This window comes from Podarcis pityusensis (genome assembly GCF_964106645.2).
Source record: "Podarcis pityusensis genome assembly, chromosome: 8".
Classification (NCBI taxonomy): Eukaryota; Metazoa; Chordata; class Lepidosauria; order Squamata; family Lacertidae; genus Podarcis; species Podarcis pityusensis.
In genome coordinates this window covers 82,068,574-82,088,701 of record NC_138033.1, presented here as the reverse complement: position 1 = coordinate 82,088,701, position 20,128 = coordinate 82,068,574, and the positions used below count along the sequence as shown (strand labels likewise).

General features: G+C 43.6%; 1 protein-coding gene and 1 long non-coding RNA gene across 3 annotated transcripts in view; one reads left to right on the top strand and one right to left on the bottom strand.

Moving 5' to 3' along the window:
• LOC308483601 overlaps window positions 1-20,128 on the top strand; it is a 202,136-nt gene that overhangs the window by 31,349 nt on the left and 150,659 nt on the right. The window lies entirely within an intron of this gene.
• The window catches only part of NAA25 (N-alpha-acetyltransferase 25, NatB auxiliary subunit), a 35,207-nt gene that overhangs the window by 9,856 nt on the left and 5,223 nt on the right, over window positions 1-20,128 (bottom strand). Inside the window, exons 1-11 of one of the 2 annotated variants that reach the window (XM_081017333.1) lie at window positions 19,806-19,828; window positions 17,444-17,529; window positions 15,144-15,282; window positions 14,271-14,389; window positions 13,090-13,164; window positions 11,260-11,367; window positions 10,311-10,389; window positions 9,308-9,419; window positions 7,409-7,498; window positions 5,755-5,924; window positions 2,255-2,367 (exon numbers count right to left, since the gene is read on the bottom strand). In XM_081017333.1, coding sequence (XP_080873459.1) covers window positions 2,255-2,367; window positions 5,755-5,924; window positions 7,409-7,498; window positions 9,308-9,419; window positions 10,311-10,389; window positions 11,260-11,367; window positions 13,090-13,164; window positions 14,271-14,389; window positions 15,144-15,282; window positions 17,444-17,503 — 1,065 coding nt within the window. In that variant the 5' untranslated portion in view covers window positions 17,504-17,529; window positions 19,806-19,828. Of the gene's footprint in view, window positions 1-2,254; window positions 2,368-5,754; window positions 5,925-7,408; window positions 7,499-9,307; window positions 9,420-10,310; window positions 10,390-11,259; window positions 11,368-13,089; window positions 13,165-14,270; window positions 14,390-15,143; window positions 15,283-17,443; window positions 17,530-19,805; window positions 19,829-20,128 lie in introns of those variants that run through there. The other variant, XM_081017334.1, reaches the window with a different exon arrangement.

Here is a 20,128-nt window from a genome sequence, read left to right as displayed (position 1 = left end):
CTCCTCACCCCTTTTTCCTTTTGCATCCACCACCAGCTGCCCTATGTAGAGGATTCTAATGAATCTGTATATGTTGATAATTGTGTTTTCTGGTTTTTAAAAATGCAGTTGAAAACTAGGGGAAAAGCTTGATCACAAAACAGTCTGTCCAATGTACGCCACAACTGGCCTGAACAACAAAGTTTAAGGATGAACAGAAGGACCTTCTCCTCAAATAACGGATCACCTTTCTACTGGTTGCAGCTCGTGTACTGATTGCTCCAAACTTGGTTTGGATAATTTGCAGTTGTCTGCTTGGAGATGAAAGGTTTGGACTCTGGCTCACATGGAAAAGCTGACTAAACAGTTAGCAGCACTGAATGGAAAACGAATGGAAAGCTGTTTTGTAGAAACTGGGTATGCCTTTACATATCAGAAACTGATTCTGGCAATGCAACGTTATGGCAGGGTATATTTGGCTGCTCTCAATATATTATTCTTATGAGGGAAGGGTGTTATTTTTATTGCATGGGGGTTTCTTGCATTGTTATACTAGAAAACATTTACATTTTAAATGTTACTTGTAAGCTGCCTTGGAAAGATTTACATCCGTTGTTATAAATAAAGCTGGTGGTTGCCCTTGTATTTTTCATAATCTAAGCCTATAAACTGGGATTGGCTTTTTAAATTATTGTTTAAACCACTTAGGGAACCGCTGCAGCTGAAGAGCAAGGCTAAAATGTGCTAAGAAGATAAATGTGCAGCCAAAGTTTCAAAATGTATAAGCAGATTGTATGGCTACATCAGCCTTGTGCAATCTGGTGCCCGTCAAGTGTTTTGGACTACACCACCCATCAAAATACCTTGAGGGCACCAGGTTGCAAAACCCTGGTTGAGAACAGAAAACACCTAAATTTTCCAGCTAGAAACTGTTCTGCACTGGGTTCTGCAGGGGCATGGTGTAGGCTTGTTTGGTTAGGAACATTGTGAAGAAAGGGCAGAATTCTCAAATCCTTATCATCTATGAGAGCCTGGGGACAAACATTTTCAATGAATATACTCGAAATCGCTGCACAATATCACTTGTTCAAGGGCACCAATTGGGGAAAGCTGGCATTGTGGGGGAAGCAAATGGCATCCTATTCCCCCCTCCCCCATGGATACCATGAAAGAAACCAATGAACGAACAAATAGTGAGATGAGTGGCATGTAGAGGCATGAGCTAGGGAATCAGTGGCTATGTAGTGCCCTCTTCCCTTAAACACTGCCACCTGCTTGAGTCTCCCTGCAGTCCTAAGAGAAACACACTTTTAAAAAATAAAACACTTCTAAAAACTCACAATATTCAATTCAGCACCAGAGCTCAGATTTCACTCTTAAGTGACAAAACCCTACACATGACGTTGCCTTGGAAAGCCAAAATTCCTGCCTTGGAAAGCCTGCATCAAGTGTGTGAGAGAAATTTTCAAGGAGTTACAATGATGCTTTCCCTTCCAGTAAGGCTTTTAATTAAGGGACCATCAGCAGGTATAAGGCAACAGGTTAGGATTTCAAGGCAGGGTAGTCACCTTCCACCTGTGATCCTAGAAAGCTGCTGCCATCAATATTGGGCAATGGGGACTCCTGCTGAAGTGGTATAAGGCAGCAACATCTATCCTAATATTTTGAAGTAAGATTTGTTTTAATGTACTGATGTTTACAACCTGCTTAGAAATGGCATCTGCTGGATTTCACTCAATTGCTCAGTGACCTTTGGCGAGAGCCACATTGGAGCTAGCAAAAGAACAACAACAAAAAACCCCTCTTAACCTCAATAGTGCTGGGACCATAGTTCTCAGCAGTTTTGTTTACAGCCTCTGACAGGCCAGGGTTTTTTTCCCCTTTTCTTTTGCACATTTAACCCTCTAGCCACAGGGGCTTAGAAGAACAATGAGTTGAGCACCAGGATTTCCAGCTGCTGAAATCACTCAGCACAGCTACTCCTGACAGCAAAGTCTCTTTTGCTCTTTTGAATATTGGGGCAGGGCCCTCACTGCATAGGAAGCAGAGGGAAACTAGAAAAAAAAATAAAGCAGTAGATAAAAAAATAGATAAAACAGCATCTTTAGTCAGATTGCCCTGAGCTGGGGCAGGAGCACACAGGCCTTCAAGTTTCTGCATAATCCCAAGTTGCACCCAAAATGTTTTGCCTTAATTGTATATTTCAATCACTGGAACAAATAATACAATCATAGCGTACTGAAAAGAAAAGCAAACAAATGGCCACCAAACTTACCTTTGTATATTGGGTTGGTGGGAGGAGATCTACAAACACCTTGAGATCAGTAAAGCAGCAGGGTTTGTCCCCAAATTGTTTGAAATATTGGAACATCAGCTCTTCTGGATCACCTTACAAGTATAAGAGCAGTGATTTAAGATGTTTTTCAGCAGTAAAACAGATAACTGTAGGGAAGTGACATATCTACACCTTAGCTTCTCTTACTGAACTGACATGACTCCCTGGTGTACTTTGAAATTTAATACAGTATTTAAGGCTATCATGATGAATTAGGAAGCTAGGTGCTAAACAAAGATGATTCCAAATAACTGAAGGAAAATCAAGCATACAATTGAGAAGGCAACATGTGAGGAATATAGCAAGTTGGAACAGAGAGGTTTCATTTTCCGAGTAAGGCTTACAATTTTAACTGAGTGTTTTCATTTTTAACATATCCTCTGTTGGCACACTCTCTTTAGCTTGGGGGTGTGAGAGATGGAGAGTTCTACAAGTGGGGAAGGAATGGAGCACAGCTTTCTTCTCTGCCCCCTGCCACCCTTTGCCTGCTATGCTTATACTGCTAGAGGTATGCCAGCCACAAACACTCTTTGTGGGGGTGGAGGGAGTGGAAATACAGGTTATGGTACACTATCCTCTTTCTGAACTCTGTTATCTTCTCTCTGAAAACCCTTGGCAAACGTGCCTCTACGCACAGACATAAATACAACAATTTGGGCATACAACTAAGATGGGGAACTGATTTGTTAGATTCAGGTAGGTAGCCATGTTGGTCTGACGCAGTAAAAGTAAAGGTGCCCATGACCATTAGGTCCAGTAGCGGATGACTCTAGGTGCAGCACTCATCTCATTCTATAGGCCGAGGGAGCCGGCATTTGTCTGCAGACAGCTTCCGGGTCATGTGGCCAGCATGACTAAGCTGCTTCTGGCGAACCAGAGCAGTGCATGGAAACGCCGTTTACCTTCCCACCAGAGCAGTACCTATTTATCTACTTGCACTTTGCTGTGCTTTTGAACTGCTAGGTGGGCAGGAGCTGGGACTGAACAACGGGAGCTCACCCCATCACGGGGATTCGAACCGCCGACCTTCAAATCGGCAAGCCCTAGGCTCAGTGGTTTAGACCACAGCACCACCCACAGTAGAAATATATATAAAAAATTAAAAAATAGTCCATTAGCACCTTAGAGACCAACTAAGTTTGTTCTTAGTATGAGCTTTCGTGTGCATGCACACTTTTTCAGATACCTGAAGAAGGTGCTACTGGACTATTATTTTATCCTTTTGTTAGGCAAGCCAGTTCAAATAGTGGCCAATCTTTCAGAGGCCACATTTCACAGGTGGACAGGGCAGCCCACTGTCAACTACATGATGGCAAGTGATGTCAGGTAGACGTGATTCCACCTAGAAGCAGCAGGGCTTGCATTCAGTGACAAATTTAAAGTGTGCAGAATGCAAGCTGAGGCTCCAAAGGAACAATCAGGAGCACGTGGCTTGGAGTGCCCTCCTTATTGTCCCTTTCTAGCCCTTGCTTGCATTAGGTGCAGATCTGAGTAGAAGAGACTCCACCCAAATGCAGCAAGGCTTGCACTCATAGCCAAACTTAAACAGTGCTGAATGTAAGGGGCAACAAAGGAACAATCAGACTTCCTATTGTCCCTTTGTAACCTCAGCTTAACCTGTCCTGCACCTGATGGTGGGCAAAGTGAAGCCCAAAACAGCTGCATGGGCCAAACTGAGAGGTTCACCATCACTGGAATATACCATTCCCTCTAATAGCAATCTCAGGTGTTTAAGCATTTATAATTTTGGAAGTGATATGGGGCCAGGCAAAAGTACGGTGGTGGCTTTTGCACTCCAGAAACCAAAAACAAGGCAGTGGCTCCAGGTAATCATAAGTTTCTTAACTAAATGAAAATAACAGTTTTAAAAAACAACCAGAAACTGCATGACAGGAGCCTGTGAGCTTACAAATTGTTAGTGGCAACTGAGCATAGAGAGAGAGAGAGACAATGGAGGGAGGAGAAAATGTAAATGGCCATAGTTCAGTGGTGGAGCATGTGCTTTGCATGCAGAAGGTCCCAGGTTTAATCCCTGACATCTCAAGGCAAGGCTGGGCATGTCACCAGTCTGATGAAACCTAGAGGATCAACTGCCTGTCACTGCAGACAACAGTGAGCAATATGGACCAATAGTATAAGGCAGCTTCCTATGTTCCTAAAAAGGGACGCGGGTGGCGCTGTTGGTTAAACCACAGAGCCCAGGACTTGCTGATTAGAAGGTCGGCGGTTTGAATCCCCACAATGGGGTGAGCTCCCATTGCTCGGTCCCTGCTCCTGCCAACCTAGCAGTTCAAAAGCACGTCAAAGTGCAAGTAGATAAATAGGTACCGCTCCGGCGGGAAGGTAAACGGAATTTCCGTGCGCTGCTCTGGTTCGCCAGAAGCGGCTTAGTCATGCTGGCCACATGACCCGGAAGCTGTACGCCGGCTCCCTTGGCCAATAAAGCGAGATGAGCGCTGCAACCCCAGAGTCAGTCACGACTGGACCTAATGGTCAAGGGTCCCTTTTACCTTTACCTTATGTTCCTAAGGACCCAAAGAAACCAGGGCCCAAAGAAACCAGGAATCAGGAAGGCAGTGGAAGTCAAGTCTGTAGTTTGAGACACTGAATAGCTGTGAACCATCCATACAATCCTCCCAAAAGAAAAAAGGGGGGGGGCAAAAAAAGGAGGAATTTGACTTGTCATAGCGAATATCTGGTGTATGTGTGGGGAGTTTGGGGGAAGGATTCCTTGTCCATCTCTAGAACTGTATGCCCCCTACCCCACTATAAAGCTATGAGATCTTTGGGGCAGGTAGGACAGCAGAAGGCCTTGGAGTTGGGGGAGAGGGGGAAAGAAGTATTCTTATCCCTTCCCTACGCCAGAAACTCATCCCCCACTTAAGTCAAGAGTCCTGAACAATACTAAAGGTTCCAGGCTATATTAGTGGGTGTGGTCACACTGCAATATCTTGTTGCAGATCCCTGCTTGCTTCTTTTTAAAAGGACATGAACTCCCAGCTATCTGCCCAGTAAATTTCCATTTAGATTTTTAACTTTTTAAAAGAAGCAGCAGGGATGCAAATACATCTCACGTGACAATTTGTGAAGAATGTGCTGCACGAACTACTGAAGGGCTTCTACTTCACTCTCAGCAGGGAGACAACTCTTAAAGCACTGATAATACACACACACAAAGCTAGTTTTAGCGTTCCTTGTGCTGCAGCAATTCTTGAGGCTCCAGTGTGTTACCATCTAAATATTTACCATTCACAAGCTGCCTCTCCACGCCAAGGATTAAAATAGAAGACAAACAATCCTCTCCCCAAAGCATGGGTGGATTTCTGCAATTCTTGTGCAGAGTTTACATCAGCTGCAGCAATCCCAGGACGGAGCCCTGGTTCTACTTTCACACCCTCTCCCCGTGAGGCTCAATTTGGCATCCCATTAGTGGCCCTTACCCAATTTGTGTTCTTCACTGCAGCCTCGGTGCCGCAACCGCCTGATCAGCTCCAGTCGGGCGAGGAAAGGTCCCCGGAGTGGCCGGGCGCTGTTGGCTTCTTGTGTTATCCTCTGCTCTATGAAAGCCATGGCTTGCTCTGTGCTGTGATGCACTTCGCCTTCGAGAGAGCTGTGCACAAAGAGGAAGTATGAGTTCCAGTGCCTCCAAACGGCCTTTTTGTGAAATTCTGATCAAGGAATGGGACACATGTAAAAATCATGACTTTTTAGGATGGGCAACTGCAGGTCCAGGGGCTCAATACCGCTCATGGCAGCTTCCTGCCTCCCAGTATAGCTCCAATTCAAAGCCCCCATTTCCTTACCCCCCCCATTCTTTACCTGCACAAGCCAAGGGCCCTTTAACCCAGGGATGAGGAAATTTTGGCCATCCAGATGTTCTTGGGACTCCAACTTCTATCAGCCCTTGCAGCCAGCATGACCAATGGGCAGGCATGTTGGGAGCTGAAAGCCCAACAACATCCAGAGAGCTGCAGGTTTCTCATCCCTGTTTTAAACCCTCCTCCCCATCTGAAGAGCAGCGAAGGCTTGACCAGAGTCCTCCTCTTATTTTGACCTCAAAGTGTTCATAAGCCAATAGACAGCTGGAGCAACCAGTTGGGTGTATAGTAAGGTGAAGACCGTGACAAACCTTTGCCTGATGCTGAAACTGGAACTTTGCCTACATCCCAGCTGGCATGCAGAGGAGTGTCCGTGACACTCATTAAATGAAGAAATGAAAATATTCTGTCTGAACCCATGTCCATGTGGGAGTTTAGGGGTAACGCTCCAAGCACCTTCTTTAGCAGAGGAATGTTATGAATTACAAAGGAGAGAGCTTTTTGTTTATTTACTTGTGTTGCTATTATTATCATTGTGTAATATTGTTTCGATGCTGTGTGGATTGTTCCCACTGATGAAAGGCAGGTTCTGTTTTCTTGTTACCTCAAACCAATTTTGGTTTGAATGAATGAACAAACGAATATTGCTAGTCTTTCAGTGTCTGCCAAAAACTGATTAAAAATTAGGTAGCCTAAGAGGAAAGGAAAGCTGGTGTCTATGATGTCACTGGCAGGGTTCACATGCAACACCACACCATGTTTTAATAAACTATGGGTATTAGACCATGCTTTATTTGATTGTCCAAACCTAGCCAGGAGCTTAATTATGATTTGTCAACCACAAACTGATCACACTTGTAAACCATAATTTGTTGCTTCTTATAAACCTTGGGTTTGTGTCAGCCATGGCTGAGTGTTACGTGCAAACCCAGTACTCATTTTGGATCAAGATCTGAACTACTAAAGTATTCAAGAAGGCAGAAGTGTCTCATGCCCCTGGCTAGGAGAGATGAGTAGAAACATCTGAATTTTTACACATACGACTTCACATGAGTTGATGCACTGGGCACTCATTTGGTCCTCTCAAAACATTTCTTCCTAGATGACACAGGATCCAGATGCAGGCAATAGCTGGTGCTGTGTTTGGGAGTAACGAACTAACAGCCAAGTGTACTAAGGAAATGAGCTCCTATTTCTCTACTCTCAAAGCCCCCTTACCATGCAAATATTTCAATTAAAAAGAGACAAACGCTCAAAGCCCTCAAAAGACACTCACTGCTCTCCTTCAGCTGGGGGAGTCCAGGCTGCGTCAATCAGTTGAAAGATGGAATTGAAATAGATCATATAAAACTGCCAATCATCTGGGCTAAAACAGAAAAGAGGCAAGCAGAAGAACTGAGCACAGTGTAAAACTAACATCTCTCTCTCTTTTTCATGTTACAGAAGGCAAAATGCCAGCATCTGGGGTAAAAGTGTGCTGAGATTCACTACCTAGCAAGGAAGATAAGAACAGCTTCATGTCTGTTGCCTTTCACATCTTAAAGAAAAGGCAAATTAAGATAAGCATCCCTAACGAAAAAATGCACCAGTGAAAATATTGAGCCTTTAGTGTCACCAGCCCAGTCTTTAGGAATACTCTGCCAACAGAGGCCTTCTCTTTCAACACCTAACAGATGGGGGTGGGGTGGGGGGGAGGTCAACAGTAAAAGTAACTTAATTAAACAGTCAAGCAAATTTTCCTATAAATTAAATGACAAACAAACTAGTTCTTTGTCTAAGTATTTGTCAACCACCACAGTACCTCTCTACTCACAAGCCAGGCTTTTGAGAGGTGAGTGAAGGCTGACTTCTTGCAAAGCACTTGAGGAGAACAATGACCATGTTTTTCCTTATTGATCTCCATGTGTGAAAGAGCTAGACCCTTTTGATATTTTTAATGAAAGCTAAACATTCAGAGGGAAGCTATCTCCCTCCCACTTGTCCCCAGACTCTCCCACAGCTTTGGTCTGGGAAAAATGCTTATCTCAAAGAGGGGAGTTAAAAATCTCATAATTTACTGTATTTTAGATACCATTGTATCTGATTACGGGGCAGGGAAGGGGGGACACTGAAACCTGTTCTTATCCATTATAAAAGTCAGGATGCTACTTTACTAATGCTTATCAGGAACACAGGAAGCTGCCTTACACCAAGTCAGACCAATTTATTTGTTACATTTATACTCCCACGTTTCCTCCAAGAAGCTCACAGTGGTGCACAGCACATAGTTCTCCTCCACATTTTATCATCACAACAACCCTGTGAGGTTGGTTAGGCTCAGAGTGAGTGACTGGCCCAAGGTCACCCAGTGAGCTTCATAGCAGAGTGCAGGATTTGAAACCTGGTCTCTGAGGCCCTAGTCTGACACTCTAACCACTGCACCACACTGGCCTATACAGCTCAGTACAGTGGTACCTCGGGTTACATACGCTTCAGGTTACAGACTCTGCTAACCCAGAAATAGTACCTCGGGTACTATTGCTTCAGGATGAGAACAGAAATCGCACGGTGGCAGTGGGAGGCCCCATTAGCTAAAGTGGTGCTTCAGGTTAAGAACAGTTTCAGGTTAAGAATGGACCTCCGGAACGAATTAAGTACTTAACCCGAGGTACCACTGTATTCTACACTGACTGGCAGCAGTTCTCCAGGGTTTCAAACAGGGAGTCTTCCCCAGACCTTTCATATGCAAAGTAAGTGCTCTACCACTGAACTACAGACTTTCTCTCAAGGTTCCCATTGCTACTTGCTCTTTAAAAAACTAAAACTTCCTTTTTGTTGACCTTAGGAGGGAAGGCAATTTTTCCAAACTGCCCCCAAATCTATCAAAGTCTCTTGCAGCTCTTGTTGTAACTGAAAGTGCTGCTTTCAGCCAGTGGAAGTAGGGGGGATCCAATCAAGCCTGTTTAATAGGACAAGCATCCCATCCCCTCACATCCTGGCTGGGTGGGGATGGAAATATAAAGAGATTTAGGCTCTTAAATTAGGAGGAACAAGAAGATATTCCTTTGGGCTTGTCACAAACCACTTGCTTATTTGCCTTGGGAATATGATGGTGCAGTAGTGGCGATGGAGGAGATAATACCTTTTGCTTTAGTTCAGTTAAGGATAAAAAAAAGGAGCTGAAACTCCCACTCACTTTTTCAGCAGAAGTTTCCTGGAGAGTGCGTTGCATTCTGGCCACTTGCCCAGCTTTTTGTACATCTCCATGCACTTGTTCTCTCTGCTCTGGAGCTCACTGGTTAACTTCTCTAAATAGAACAAAAAGAGTCATAAATTCACAAAGTCTTAATCACAAAAGCAATCTCTCCCCCTGCCCCCAAACAGATAAGGCCACAGGCAGGCTAGAAACATAAAATAAACTTAGAAGAGCTTACTCAGAAGGCTGTTTTACTTTACCAAATAATGCAAAATGCCTGGAGTAGGGTGGGCAGGAGAGAACTTCACATATGCACATGAAACAATGCTGTGGGCAGAGGGTCTGTGAGATAACATAGTGAAAGTTAAACGGCTGGCAATCCTTTGTGCAATGGATTACAAGTGCCCAAACTATGTGCAGAGCAGTGCTTTGCTGTAACATGGAGTAAATGTCCATGTTCTTCATTTGACAAGAGTCAACATATTTATTTAAATGTTCACAATAAATACAAAACATGACCTACTGTGTTGTGTTTATATTGCTCGATTTCAAAGCCATACGGTTTTGTCTGTAGTTTGCTCTAATCAGCATAATTGCGTATGCTGAAAAGAAAGCATTAACTCTACTTATTTAACGGAGGGTCATAGATTCAATTAAAAGATTATCACTAGAGATTTATCACGCCCACATAATGTGCATCAGGCTACTTTGAAGGAATACGCCACATAACTGATTTGAAACGTATATGGAAGTCTGGTTTGACTTTAAAAAATCATTTGTTTTTATCCGTGCTGGGCAAAAAGCCTTATCTGGTTCAGCATCTGGGTAACAAGATGCGTCTTGAAAGCCTACAATGGGACACGACAGCAGCAATCACCACCTGCTGTTTCACCCCCATCAACTGGTATTTAGAGGGACGCTGCCTCCAAATAAGGAAGCTGCACCTTTGTCTACAAACCACTGAGACTTGCCCGTTGTCAAATTTGAAAAAGAGATACACTACCTCCTAATTTTCCTCTCACAACATCCAGAGCTTCCTGGTATTTCTCCAAGCGTTCTAGAATCATGTAGTAAAGCTCAACCTGTGGAAGTTAAGAGAAACAGGATGCAACTGAAACAAGAGGCAGTGAGGTTACCACCAGAAGCAGTCTCTGCAACTGTCTTTTTAAAGAGGGTATATTCAAGTGAAGTGAAAAATCTATGCTACCTGACAAATTGGAAGAAAACTAATAGCATTACCCCTCTAACCCTTTCTTCTATCTTATTGTTATCCACCTATTAACTTTAAACTTGTTTGTATTCCTACATTTTGATAGGCTGGCCTTGCAAAGATAGTGGCCCACTAGTGGTTGAAACGCCTCCTTGCTCCAAATCCCAAAACCTCTGGAAGACAAACTGCCAAATAAAGAGGTGGACAGGAAACACAAGGCAGATCTGAGGATTTAAAAACAAAACTTCACATTCTGCACTGTTTCGTACTCTTGTTAAGAGGGTTGCCACTCTGGTCAACAGAAAAAGCAGCTGGGACTCACACCTGATCAGTAGTCATCTCTCTGCATAGGGTTTGCAGGGAAAGACAGAAAGGTTTTTGTATCAAAAGCCAATTCATTTGATCCAGTTATGGGCCCCTTGAAACTACTCCGATCTTCTCTGTCGCGTACCCAGGCCACCAGCACTTTTACAGATATCCAGATTATCCTGGCAAGCTTGAAAAGGGCTGTAACCAAAAGAGTGCAATCCCATCAAGTTTGGAGAAGGATTAATCCAAATATGGGGCATGTTCAAGTACCCCTTAATTTCTACCTTAGCAATGTGCCTCTTCTAAACCACACCTTCTATTTGATTGTAACATGCAAAATAAACTATTCAAAACCAAGCTGTAATAATTCAGTGATAGCAGAAGCTGAATTAATTACATCAACAATTAGTTTTAAAAAATATATATATCTTACTTCTGCCTCAGCTTCAATTTTTTCTTCCTTCACCATTTTTTCTACCATTCTTTCAGCTAGAGGCAAAAACATGGTTTTTGAGAGATTTTCATCCTGTGCAGATATAGACTGAAAAAGAAGAACATATAGAGCTGCCTTATACAGAATCGACCACTGTTTCATCTAGCATGGTACTTTCCACTCTGACTGGCAACCATTCTTTCCTAGCTCAGCTACTGGAGATAACAGAGGCTGAACGGATGACTCTCTGGGGGCGAAACATATGCTCTGTCCTCTCAACTATGGGCCCAGTCAAAAGTTTTCTGCTGCTGTGAATGTTCCGATAAACAAGTGAACATTCTGGCAAACTTAGGAAAAATTAGTTGAAAGTTCTGCTCAGTAAACATGCTCCTCTCACCCACAAGGAAATAGTGTTGATTATGTTCTGGGATTGCATCACACAAAAAATGAAGAAAATGAATTGCCAAGTTACCGTATTTTTTGCTCTATAAGACACACTTTTCCTCTCCTAAAAAGTAAGGGGAAATGTGTGTGTGTCTTATGGAGTGAATGCAGGCTCCATGGCTTTAGCGAAAGCAACGCAAAGCCTCTGGAGCGCAGCAGGAATGCTCCTGCTGTGCTCCGGAGGCTTCACGTTGCTTTTGCTGAAGCAAGGAGAGCAAGAGGGATCGATCCCTCTTGCTCTCCTGGCTTCGCTTCGCTGGAGAGGTGCTGTGCTGCTTTCCCTCTCTGCGCAGCGCCCCTTCAGCAAAGCGGGAGGAGAAATGGAAGGGGCTCCGTTTCTCCTGCCACTTCGCGGAAGGGGCGCTGCGCAAAGAGGGAGAGAATTTTTTTTTTTCTTGTTCTCCTCCTCTAAAACTAGGTGCGTCTTATGGTCGGGTGTGTCTTCTAGAGCGAAAAATACGGTAGTTGAAATGAACTAGTAATGCAGTGTGCCAGTTCTCTTGTGGATTTCAGACAGACTGAAAAAGAATTCTGCCAATGGCCTTTGATAGGCTATTGCTTGGCTGAACTCCAGATTTACACCAATAGTCAATCTCAAGTAACAATCTCAGAACTCATTTAGGAGAACAATTATAGACTGAAGTGAGAGAGGCAGAGAGGCGGGCTATGAGCTCATCTCAATCCCTCTCATACCCTGGGAGAACAGATTATATTCAGTTGCTACAATCATACTTGGAGTGGAGGAGTGATCCATCTATGACCTGAGGGAGTATTGAAGGGCATCTGGTTAAGACTTCTCGAATTCTCTGTTTATCTCACAACATGCCCCATCTAAGATGACAAACTCCCAGTCCCAACCTGCAAACAAGCTCTGTGATAAGGGTAGCCAATGTAGTGCCCTCCAGATGTTTTGGGGCCTCACATCAGTCTCAGCCAGCATGGCCAGTGGCTATGGGAGTTGGGAGTAAAACAACATCTGGAGTGCACCACATTGGCTACTCTGTTTTACAACACTTGCAGTATGCAGTGGTACCTCGAGTTAAGTACTTAATCCATTCTGGAGGTCCGTTCTTAACCTGAAACTGTTCTTAACCTGAAGCAGCACTTTAGCTAATGGGGCCTCCTGCTGCTGCCACGCCGCCAGAGCACGATTTCTGTTCTCATCCTGAAGCAAAGTTCTTAACCCGAGGTACTATTTCTGGTTTAGCGGAGTCTGTAACCTGAAGCGTATGTAACCCGAGGTACCACTGTACTGACAATGTGTGATGCACTTGCAGTACAGAGTCTACCCTCAAAATGTACTGAGCATCTTCACACAGAAAATAAAACAAAAAAGGGCAGATTATTTCCAAGGAAATGTTATCTCCCTTGAGACTCTGTACCCACCTGCATAATTAAGCTCATCACAGACCAAAAATAGTAAGGGTTTTTGGGAACAATCTTATAAAGTGCCATTCCAGCCTGAAAAAGAAGGAGGTATAAATAAATCATTATACTTCAGCCTGTGGTAAAGGAGACCCAATGAAAGTTCTTACTAGAAACACCTGAGAGAGGAATGGTTTCGGTTTGACTATCCATGGACTAATTTACTTGTCTTTGAATTCTTGTACCAGTGTTAAATGCAAGACTCGTTTGCTCAAACCTGTTAACCACAACAGGAAACTGTTCCTTTTCACAAACCAGAACCCATCAAAATATGTTCCAAGTAAACTGGCAGTATTTCAGGAGTTCCTTAATGAGAAGACAAGTTTCCTGAACAACAGCTTCCCCACAAAAACGAATTCTGGATTCAATTTTGCTGATAATGGCACTCAACACATAGCTAGATCATCATATTTAATATAGGTGTTTCTCTCTTCACCCCCTCCCTCTCATAGTCAGGTGCGGATACACTAAAGTCAACAGGGACCTCTGCTAACTTGCATTTTGCACATTTGCAAAGCCTGATATTACAAGATGATTATACCCTTTAAGTGTGCATATATTGATATGAATGCATCTGTTATCAATGCACATAGCAAGCTGATGCTTTTAAGTAGTGCTACTCACAAGATAAAGGATTTGCTAGACTAGGTCCATAAATTAATTTCATGGGTCCGTCACATTAATGACACTGTCTCTTTACACATTTTTTAAACATTACAGGTTAAATGCAAATGCAAAGCACTTAAAGGCACCTCAAATCACAAGTATTTTAAACCAAAGTCGTCAAATTTTCAAAAAGGTTTCAGAGTAAGTGTTTACTATGAGTAGAAGACATGGCCAGTTGGTAGAGCATGAGACTTTTAAGCTCAGGGTTGTGGGTTTGAGTCCCACATTGGGCCAAACATTCCTGCATTGCAGCGGGTTGGACTAGATGACCCTCGTGGTCCCTTCCAACTCTACAATTCTATGTAAACACAACTTATATACTATACGAGACTTTATCCACAACAGATTACTAATAGGTTTACATATACACATGGAATGTCAACAGATCTTTAGGCTGATTTTAGGTTGAGTTGCCTCTCTGAGGGGTGTATTCACTCTCAAGCTCAATTGACCTAGCTCCGATTCAGGTAAATTACCTGTTGCATCTTCTTGTATTCCCCAACCCTTGCATAGGCCATGAAGAGGTGGGAATGATACTCTTCACTGCTGGGAACTTTCTTCACAGCTGCCTCGTAGAGTTTTGTGACCAGCTCCGCTAAATGAGACATTTTAAGAAACAGATTGTGTGTTTGGTTAGGACCTATAGACTTCTCCCAAACCCTAAGTGATTGTACAGAGTACAGAACTCAAAACAGCCTTCACAAAGTTTTTTTAAAAATGAGGCTTCAGCCCTAGTAAAGGGGGCAGGGGGACGGGACTTCAGATTTGTTGGGACCTGTGTGGCCAGCACTTGTGATTTTTCCAGACTTGCATTCTGCATGCCTTTTGTCACAGAATGTGTGTTGAGTACCTTTATCCTTTCCCTAGGGCTGGTGTCAGCACTTTGCTCCCATGGGAAGCTGCTGGGGCCCCAATATCTGCCTTGCCTCCCCCTTACAAAACAAAAACCACTGACCCAGCACTCTAAGCTGCTTGGTTTAGCTGCACTCCAATTTCTCCTGGAGTGACACTACGTCTGAAGCATTGTAAAAGTATTAAAATGGCAGCAAGACCCAGCAATCTGGTGCTGTGTCTACTGTTAGGTGAGCTTGCCAGGGCTCCACCATCAAAGCTGGACCCTGTCCCATCACTCCTCCTATTTTCTACAACCCAGAATTAAATACTATGGGAAACATTATGTCTAGAGAACAATGCAGCTTAACTGGCTACCTCACCACCCCTCCCCATCAATTAGCTGCCGACTGGCTGCCACACTAGTGCTTTTGAATCAGGACTGCTGTTGTAAGCAGGACACTGGCAACAGCATTCTCTGAAATGTCTGAAATAGGAAGGAAAACCAAAGAACTCACGCCGATGCATTTCCCGGTATAGAATAGTCAGAGCTTGTAACGAATTATCGTCCGTGGGTTCAAGAGCAGCTACTTCTTGTGCTAAAGTGAATGCTTCATCTTGCTTCCCGGTTCTTTGCAGGCCGATTGCTTTCAAAACCTGCACATGGATCAAAGAAGCAACTTTTAAAGGGTTTCCCAGCAGCGATATAAAGGAAGCACTGGTGGGGGGGGGGGAATCCAGCTGCACAGTGAATGGGGCAGAATGGGCAGGTGGCAACAATGCAGCACATACCAAAGGAAGGAGCTGCAGCCCACGGGCAGAGCACATGCTCTGAATTCAAGTGGCCTGAGATTCAACCTCTGATGTCTCCAGGTAGGCTTGGGAAAAGCCTGGTTGAAGCGCTGAACAGCTGCTGCAACTCAGTGTAGATAATATTGAGCTAGATGAACCAATGGTCTTATTATATATAATGCAACTTCTTATGTTCTCTTCTGCACCTCCTGCCAACCTTAGTTCAGGGATGAAGAGCCCGTGACCCTCCAAATGTTGTTGGGACTCCAACTCCCACTGCACCCAGCCAGTATGGCCAACAGTCAAAGAGATGGGAGGTGTGTTCCAGCAACCTCTGGAGGACCACAGGTTCCCCACCCCAGCCTTAGTTCACTGGACATCTGGTTAACTTAACAGAAGACTTAGAAATCTAAGTAAGCTCAGACTTTGAGACACATCACTAGCCAACACTGTAATAAAAAGTTGGGGTCACAACATACCTACCGTTTCAGATCTCATAGAAAGAGCACACTGAGCAAGCCTCATGTTAATTAGCTGCCCAAGGGCAGCTGGGTAGGAAGGGGATACCGCATTTAACAAGGTGCACTTAAAACCTGTGTCCCTGGAATTCCCTTCTCCTGAAAGTTTGGAAGGTGGAGACTTTGATGTTTTCCCTTCCAGAGAATTAAAACCATCTTATTCTTCCAGGTGTTTGGAGGGGCATCAGTTGGCAGATAGCGCCCAATACCTAGCAGGGGCCCCGCCCAGCCATGTTGTCCATAGTACAGCCACTACTGCCAGCCAATTCTAACACGCAGCCCACCAGGTATGCCTGCCCCAGACTTCTCTAGATTGTAGGGGTGGGAAAACCTTCTTGGCCCAGTGGGTCAGAGCCTTATCATTCTCCACCCACACAGGCCACAAATTACCCACCTGTCAAAATTCCCTTGTGCAGCGCTTCCAAGCTGGCTGTCAGTCACTCGAGAACCACAGCGCAAGGGGCTTTGTCAACCCTATGCTTGCCACTTCCTCAGTGCTGCACATACAGCAGGCAAAGCTGCTTTCTGCAGAGATTGGCTGCATGATCAAGTTCGCCATGGGGAATTTGGCCAGGCAACCAATCCAGCCATTTCCACACATGCCCCATATCTGACACCAAGTGTGTGGGGGAAACACTGGGACCTGTTCTGTGCCAGATGTCACCTGCAAGCCAGAGGTTCCTCACCCCTCTTGTAATTAGTCTTATAGCTACCATGTGACAGTATTTAAGTATGTTTGACTTGGTCAACTGACCAACCCTAATTGCCTTGTTTTGCTGAGCCACGTCAATGTAGATAGAAGCAAAAGTTGAAAAAACATTAACTTTTGCTCTGTTGCTATTCAACAGCTTGACTAACATGGCAGCAAAGTTGACCTCATTGTTGTGAATTTGTGGAACAGAAGGCTGGAGTAACACGGGTTAAGCTGAAAAAGGATAAGTAGTTGTGCACTGGTGGTGGTCAAAGCACGATCACGCTCCCACCCCCATGTGTCCCATGATAGCTAAGGGTAAACATGGCAGAAAGCATCCCTCTTTTCCAGAACAGCCCAGGGTTCAGAACCTCCTTCAGTCCATATGTCATGTTCCCACATGGGCAACCTTCCAGGAGCCACATGCCAGATTTAAAAGTGGGTGGGGCCAGATACAAAAATGGGTGGAGCAATGGATTTGACTCTTACTTTTGCATCGTTCACACTACATTCCTGCCATGCAGAAGTCAAAGCTTTCTACAGACAACCAAGAGGCATATCACAGTTCAAGGACATGTTCCAGTCAGGCAAAAGCACCTGAGGAAGGCACAGAGCAGTGCCAATGAGGGATATGGCCCTGGGAGAGTCCTAAGTGTGAGACAGAGAGATCTAGAGGGCTGTCTTCAATTCTTAGGACTTCAAGTTCCCCACCCTATACTAGCAATGCAACAGCTAAAGAGAAGAGCCTTGCCTTGTTTATTTAAGACTGAACACACTGACTTTTTAGCATGTTAAAACAAACAAACCCTGAGCTTACCTTAGCACAGTGAAGGTCTTTGTGTTTCTTCAGCAACTTGTCTGCCTGCTGGATTGCCATTTTATTATTGCCATTGTCAAGGTAATCTAATGTAAGAAAGGGGAAAACCACAAACATTATTCTTAGTGATAATTTTATTGTTTAATTTTTTGTAAACCACTTTTTTACAATCAAGCCGTGTATAAATTTTATGAACTAAATAAAATACATAAATACTGCACACTGATTTTCTGAGGGGGCAGTCTTCACATTTAGGTTAGTTTAGAGGAAAACAAGAAAAAGAAAGATGAGTAAAGAGTAATATGATAGAGGTATTTAAGATTATAACTGCTGTAAAGGGAACGGATAACTTATCTGCCCCCTCCCCCTTACTTTCTTGCACCACACTAGATGTCAGAATCTACCCAATCAACTCCAAAGGTGATAAGAAAACCACCCAAGGTAGCTCTTCACACAACATAAAAATTAACTTGTGAAAGCTATTATAGCAGTGTAGGGCGACAACCACCAGCTTATGTTGGGTTTTTAAAATTAAGGAATAGAAAAATTATGGGAATATAATTCTTTGAATGGTTAATAGTGATGGCAAGCCTCTATGATCAATGGCAGTATTTCTCTGACTTCTGGATGCAGGGGGTGGTGGGGGAGAAGAGAAAATAGAAGTTACTGATGTTTCCCATGTCATCTTCCTGGTTATTATAAAGTCACAATGCTGAACTGGATCAACCTTAATCTGTCCCAGCAAGGCATTCTCATGAAGAACCTTACAGAAGCTTTTTAAAGGGTTATTACACAGAGGCGTGTTAGCCTTACTGCCATTTCTTATGTATACATCAAATGGGATTTGCCACCTTTATTTGGTTCATCATCACAACTACTCAGTAACAGGCTATAACTGCAACTTTCAGAGCTGGGATGGACAGGGACTTGCCCAAGTCTATGGCTGAGGAGAACTCAACTCCTCTCTATCCACTGACTATATATAGGAGCTGGGTACAAAAAAATAGCCCTCAATAGAAGTTCATAAATGAGTACTTCAGGAGTGACCCAAAGAGGAGCCAAACAAGATGGTAATGGACAAGCAAATAATTAAGAGCAGTTTTGCTAGCATTCAGGAGGAGCATGATTGGAAATACTGCTCCATTTCTATAAACAGGCAAAGGATTGACCTAAGGCAATTTTTCTCCACAAACATACATGCGGGTGAACAGAAACGGGAGAAGGCGATGGACACCCCACAGGAAAAAGACTAGTCTGGAGGGTCCACAGAAGGAGAATAGCAGCCTCCTGCACCCCTTTGTCTCTCGCCTGAAAGAACAGGGGAGCATGTGGCTCAGGTTGCAAATACTATATTGTATTCTGGTTCTTACTCTTAGCTCCAAGCCCACATAGAGAGCATGAGCACCATGCAGAAACATTAAAATAGGCACTGTGACGTGGTGGTAGCACTGGCTTAAAGTTGTGGTGCTCGGCATCAGTTTACCTGAGATTACACAGTGTGGACTGAAGCCCCAGTGTATTTTTAATAACAAAAACTTTATGGAGCAATTGGAAAAGTGGCAGTTCACAAGAAATATAAATGGATGCATAAAGAGTATGATTAGACAACCTCACCAGGTTTCTCTACAATGTTGCCAACACCCTCTGTTCTAACAGAATTAGCTCAGCTACCAGAATGGCAAATTGTTGAGGACAGAGTATTAGACTTCATCCGAAGGGTGGAGGATCTTGGGGAATATAGTACTACAACTTCATTAAGCTTCTGTACAACATATAAGCAATTAAGATAAAAGGCAAACAGCAAATGTAAAAGATGCTTAACTGTCATCAAATAAGCTGACTGTTGCTGAAAAGTGAAAAAAATAAGAACATGTCCAAACATTTACATTAGTTTTCCCCACAGACAATTGCCTTTGCAATCTTTGCAACTATGTTCACATGTCCAATTCATAGTCGGAGGGCAACATCTTATTCTAACCAACAGTATTTACGTAGCACTATATGTTTGATTACAAACTGGCTGTTTCATGTAGATAAGACTTGAAAATCTTTACACAATGGAAGCAGAATTTGATTCAAGGTACTCCTGATTGTACATAACTAAAAACTATGGTCCAACTTTCAAAGATCTATAAATAAAAACTGTAAACAATCTTGAGCTCATCCAGTTGAAATTAATGGGACTTACTGTACTTGTGACTTAAAATATACAGTCTATCCAGGCTACCCAGTCCACAGTAACCCTATTGTCATCAGGATATTACACTGGTTGTCACTGTGCTCCTGGGCTCAATTCAGGATGCTGGTTCTAACCTACAAAGCCTTACACAGCTTGAGACCCTAGGACTTGAAGAAAGCTTACATGGGGCTTGAAGTCATCTACAAAGAGACATTCTGAAAGTGCTTCCGCTTGTTAAAATTTTGAGGGTGGCAGCAAGAGGTGGATCCTTATAGATGGTGCCTTCCATCCCACCTGTGGAATGCTCTATCCAACGAGCTTACTACTCATTTCTTCTGCACAAGGTAAAAACTTTTCTTCCTGTTTTTTTTTAAACAGGTGGGTTTTTAGTATTTTATAGTTAACATGTTTTTCCTCAGCCAGTAGCTAGGTAACATTTTTACTGCAGCTGCCACATCTTTGAATGGGACTGTTCTGTGTTCTGCCCAGACTTGTGTTCAAAGGGG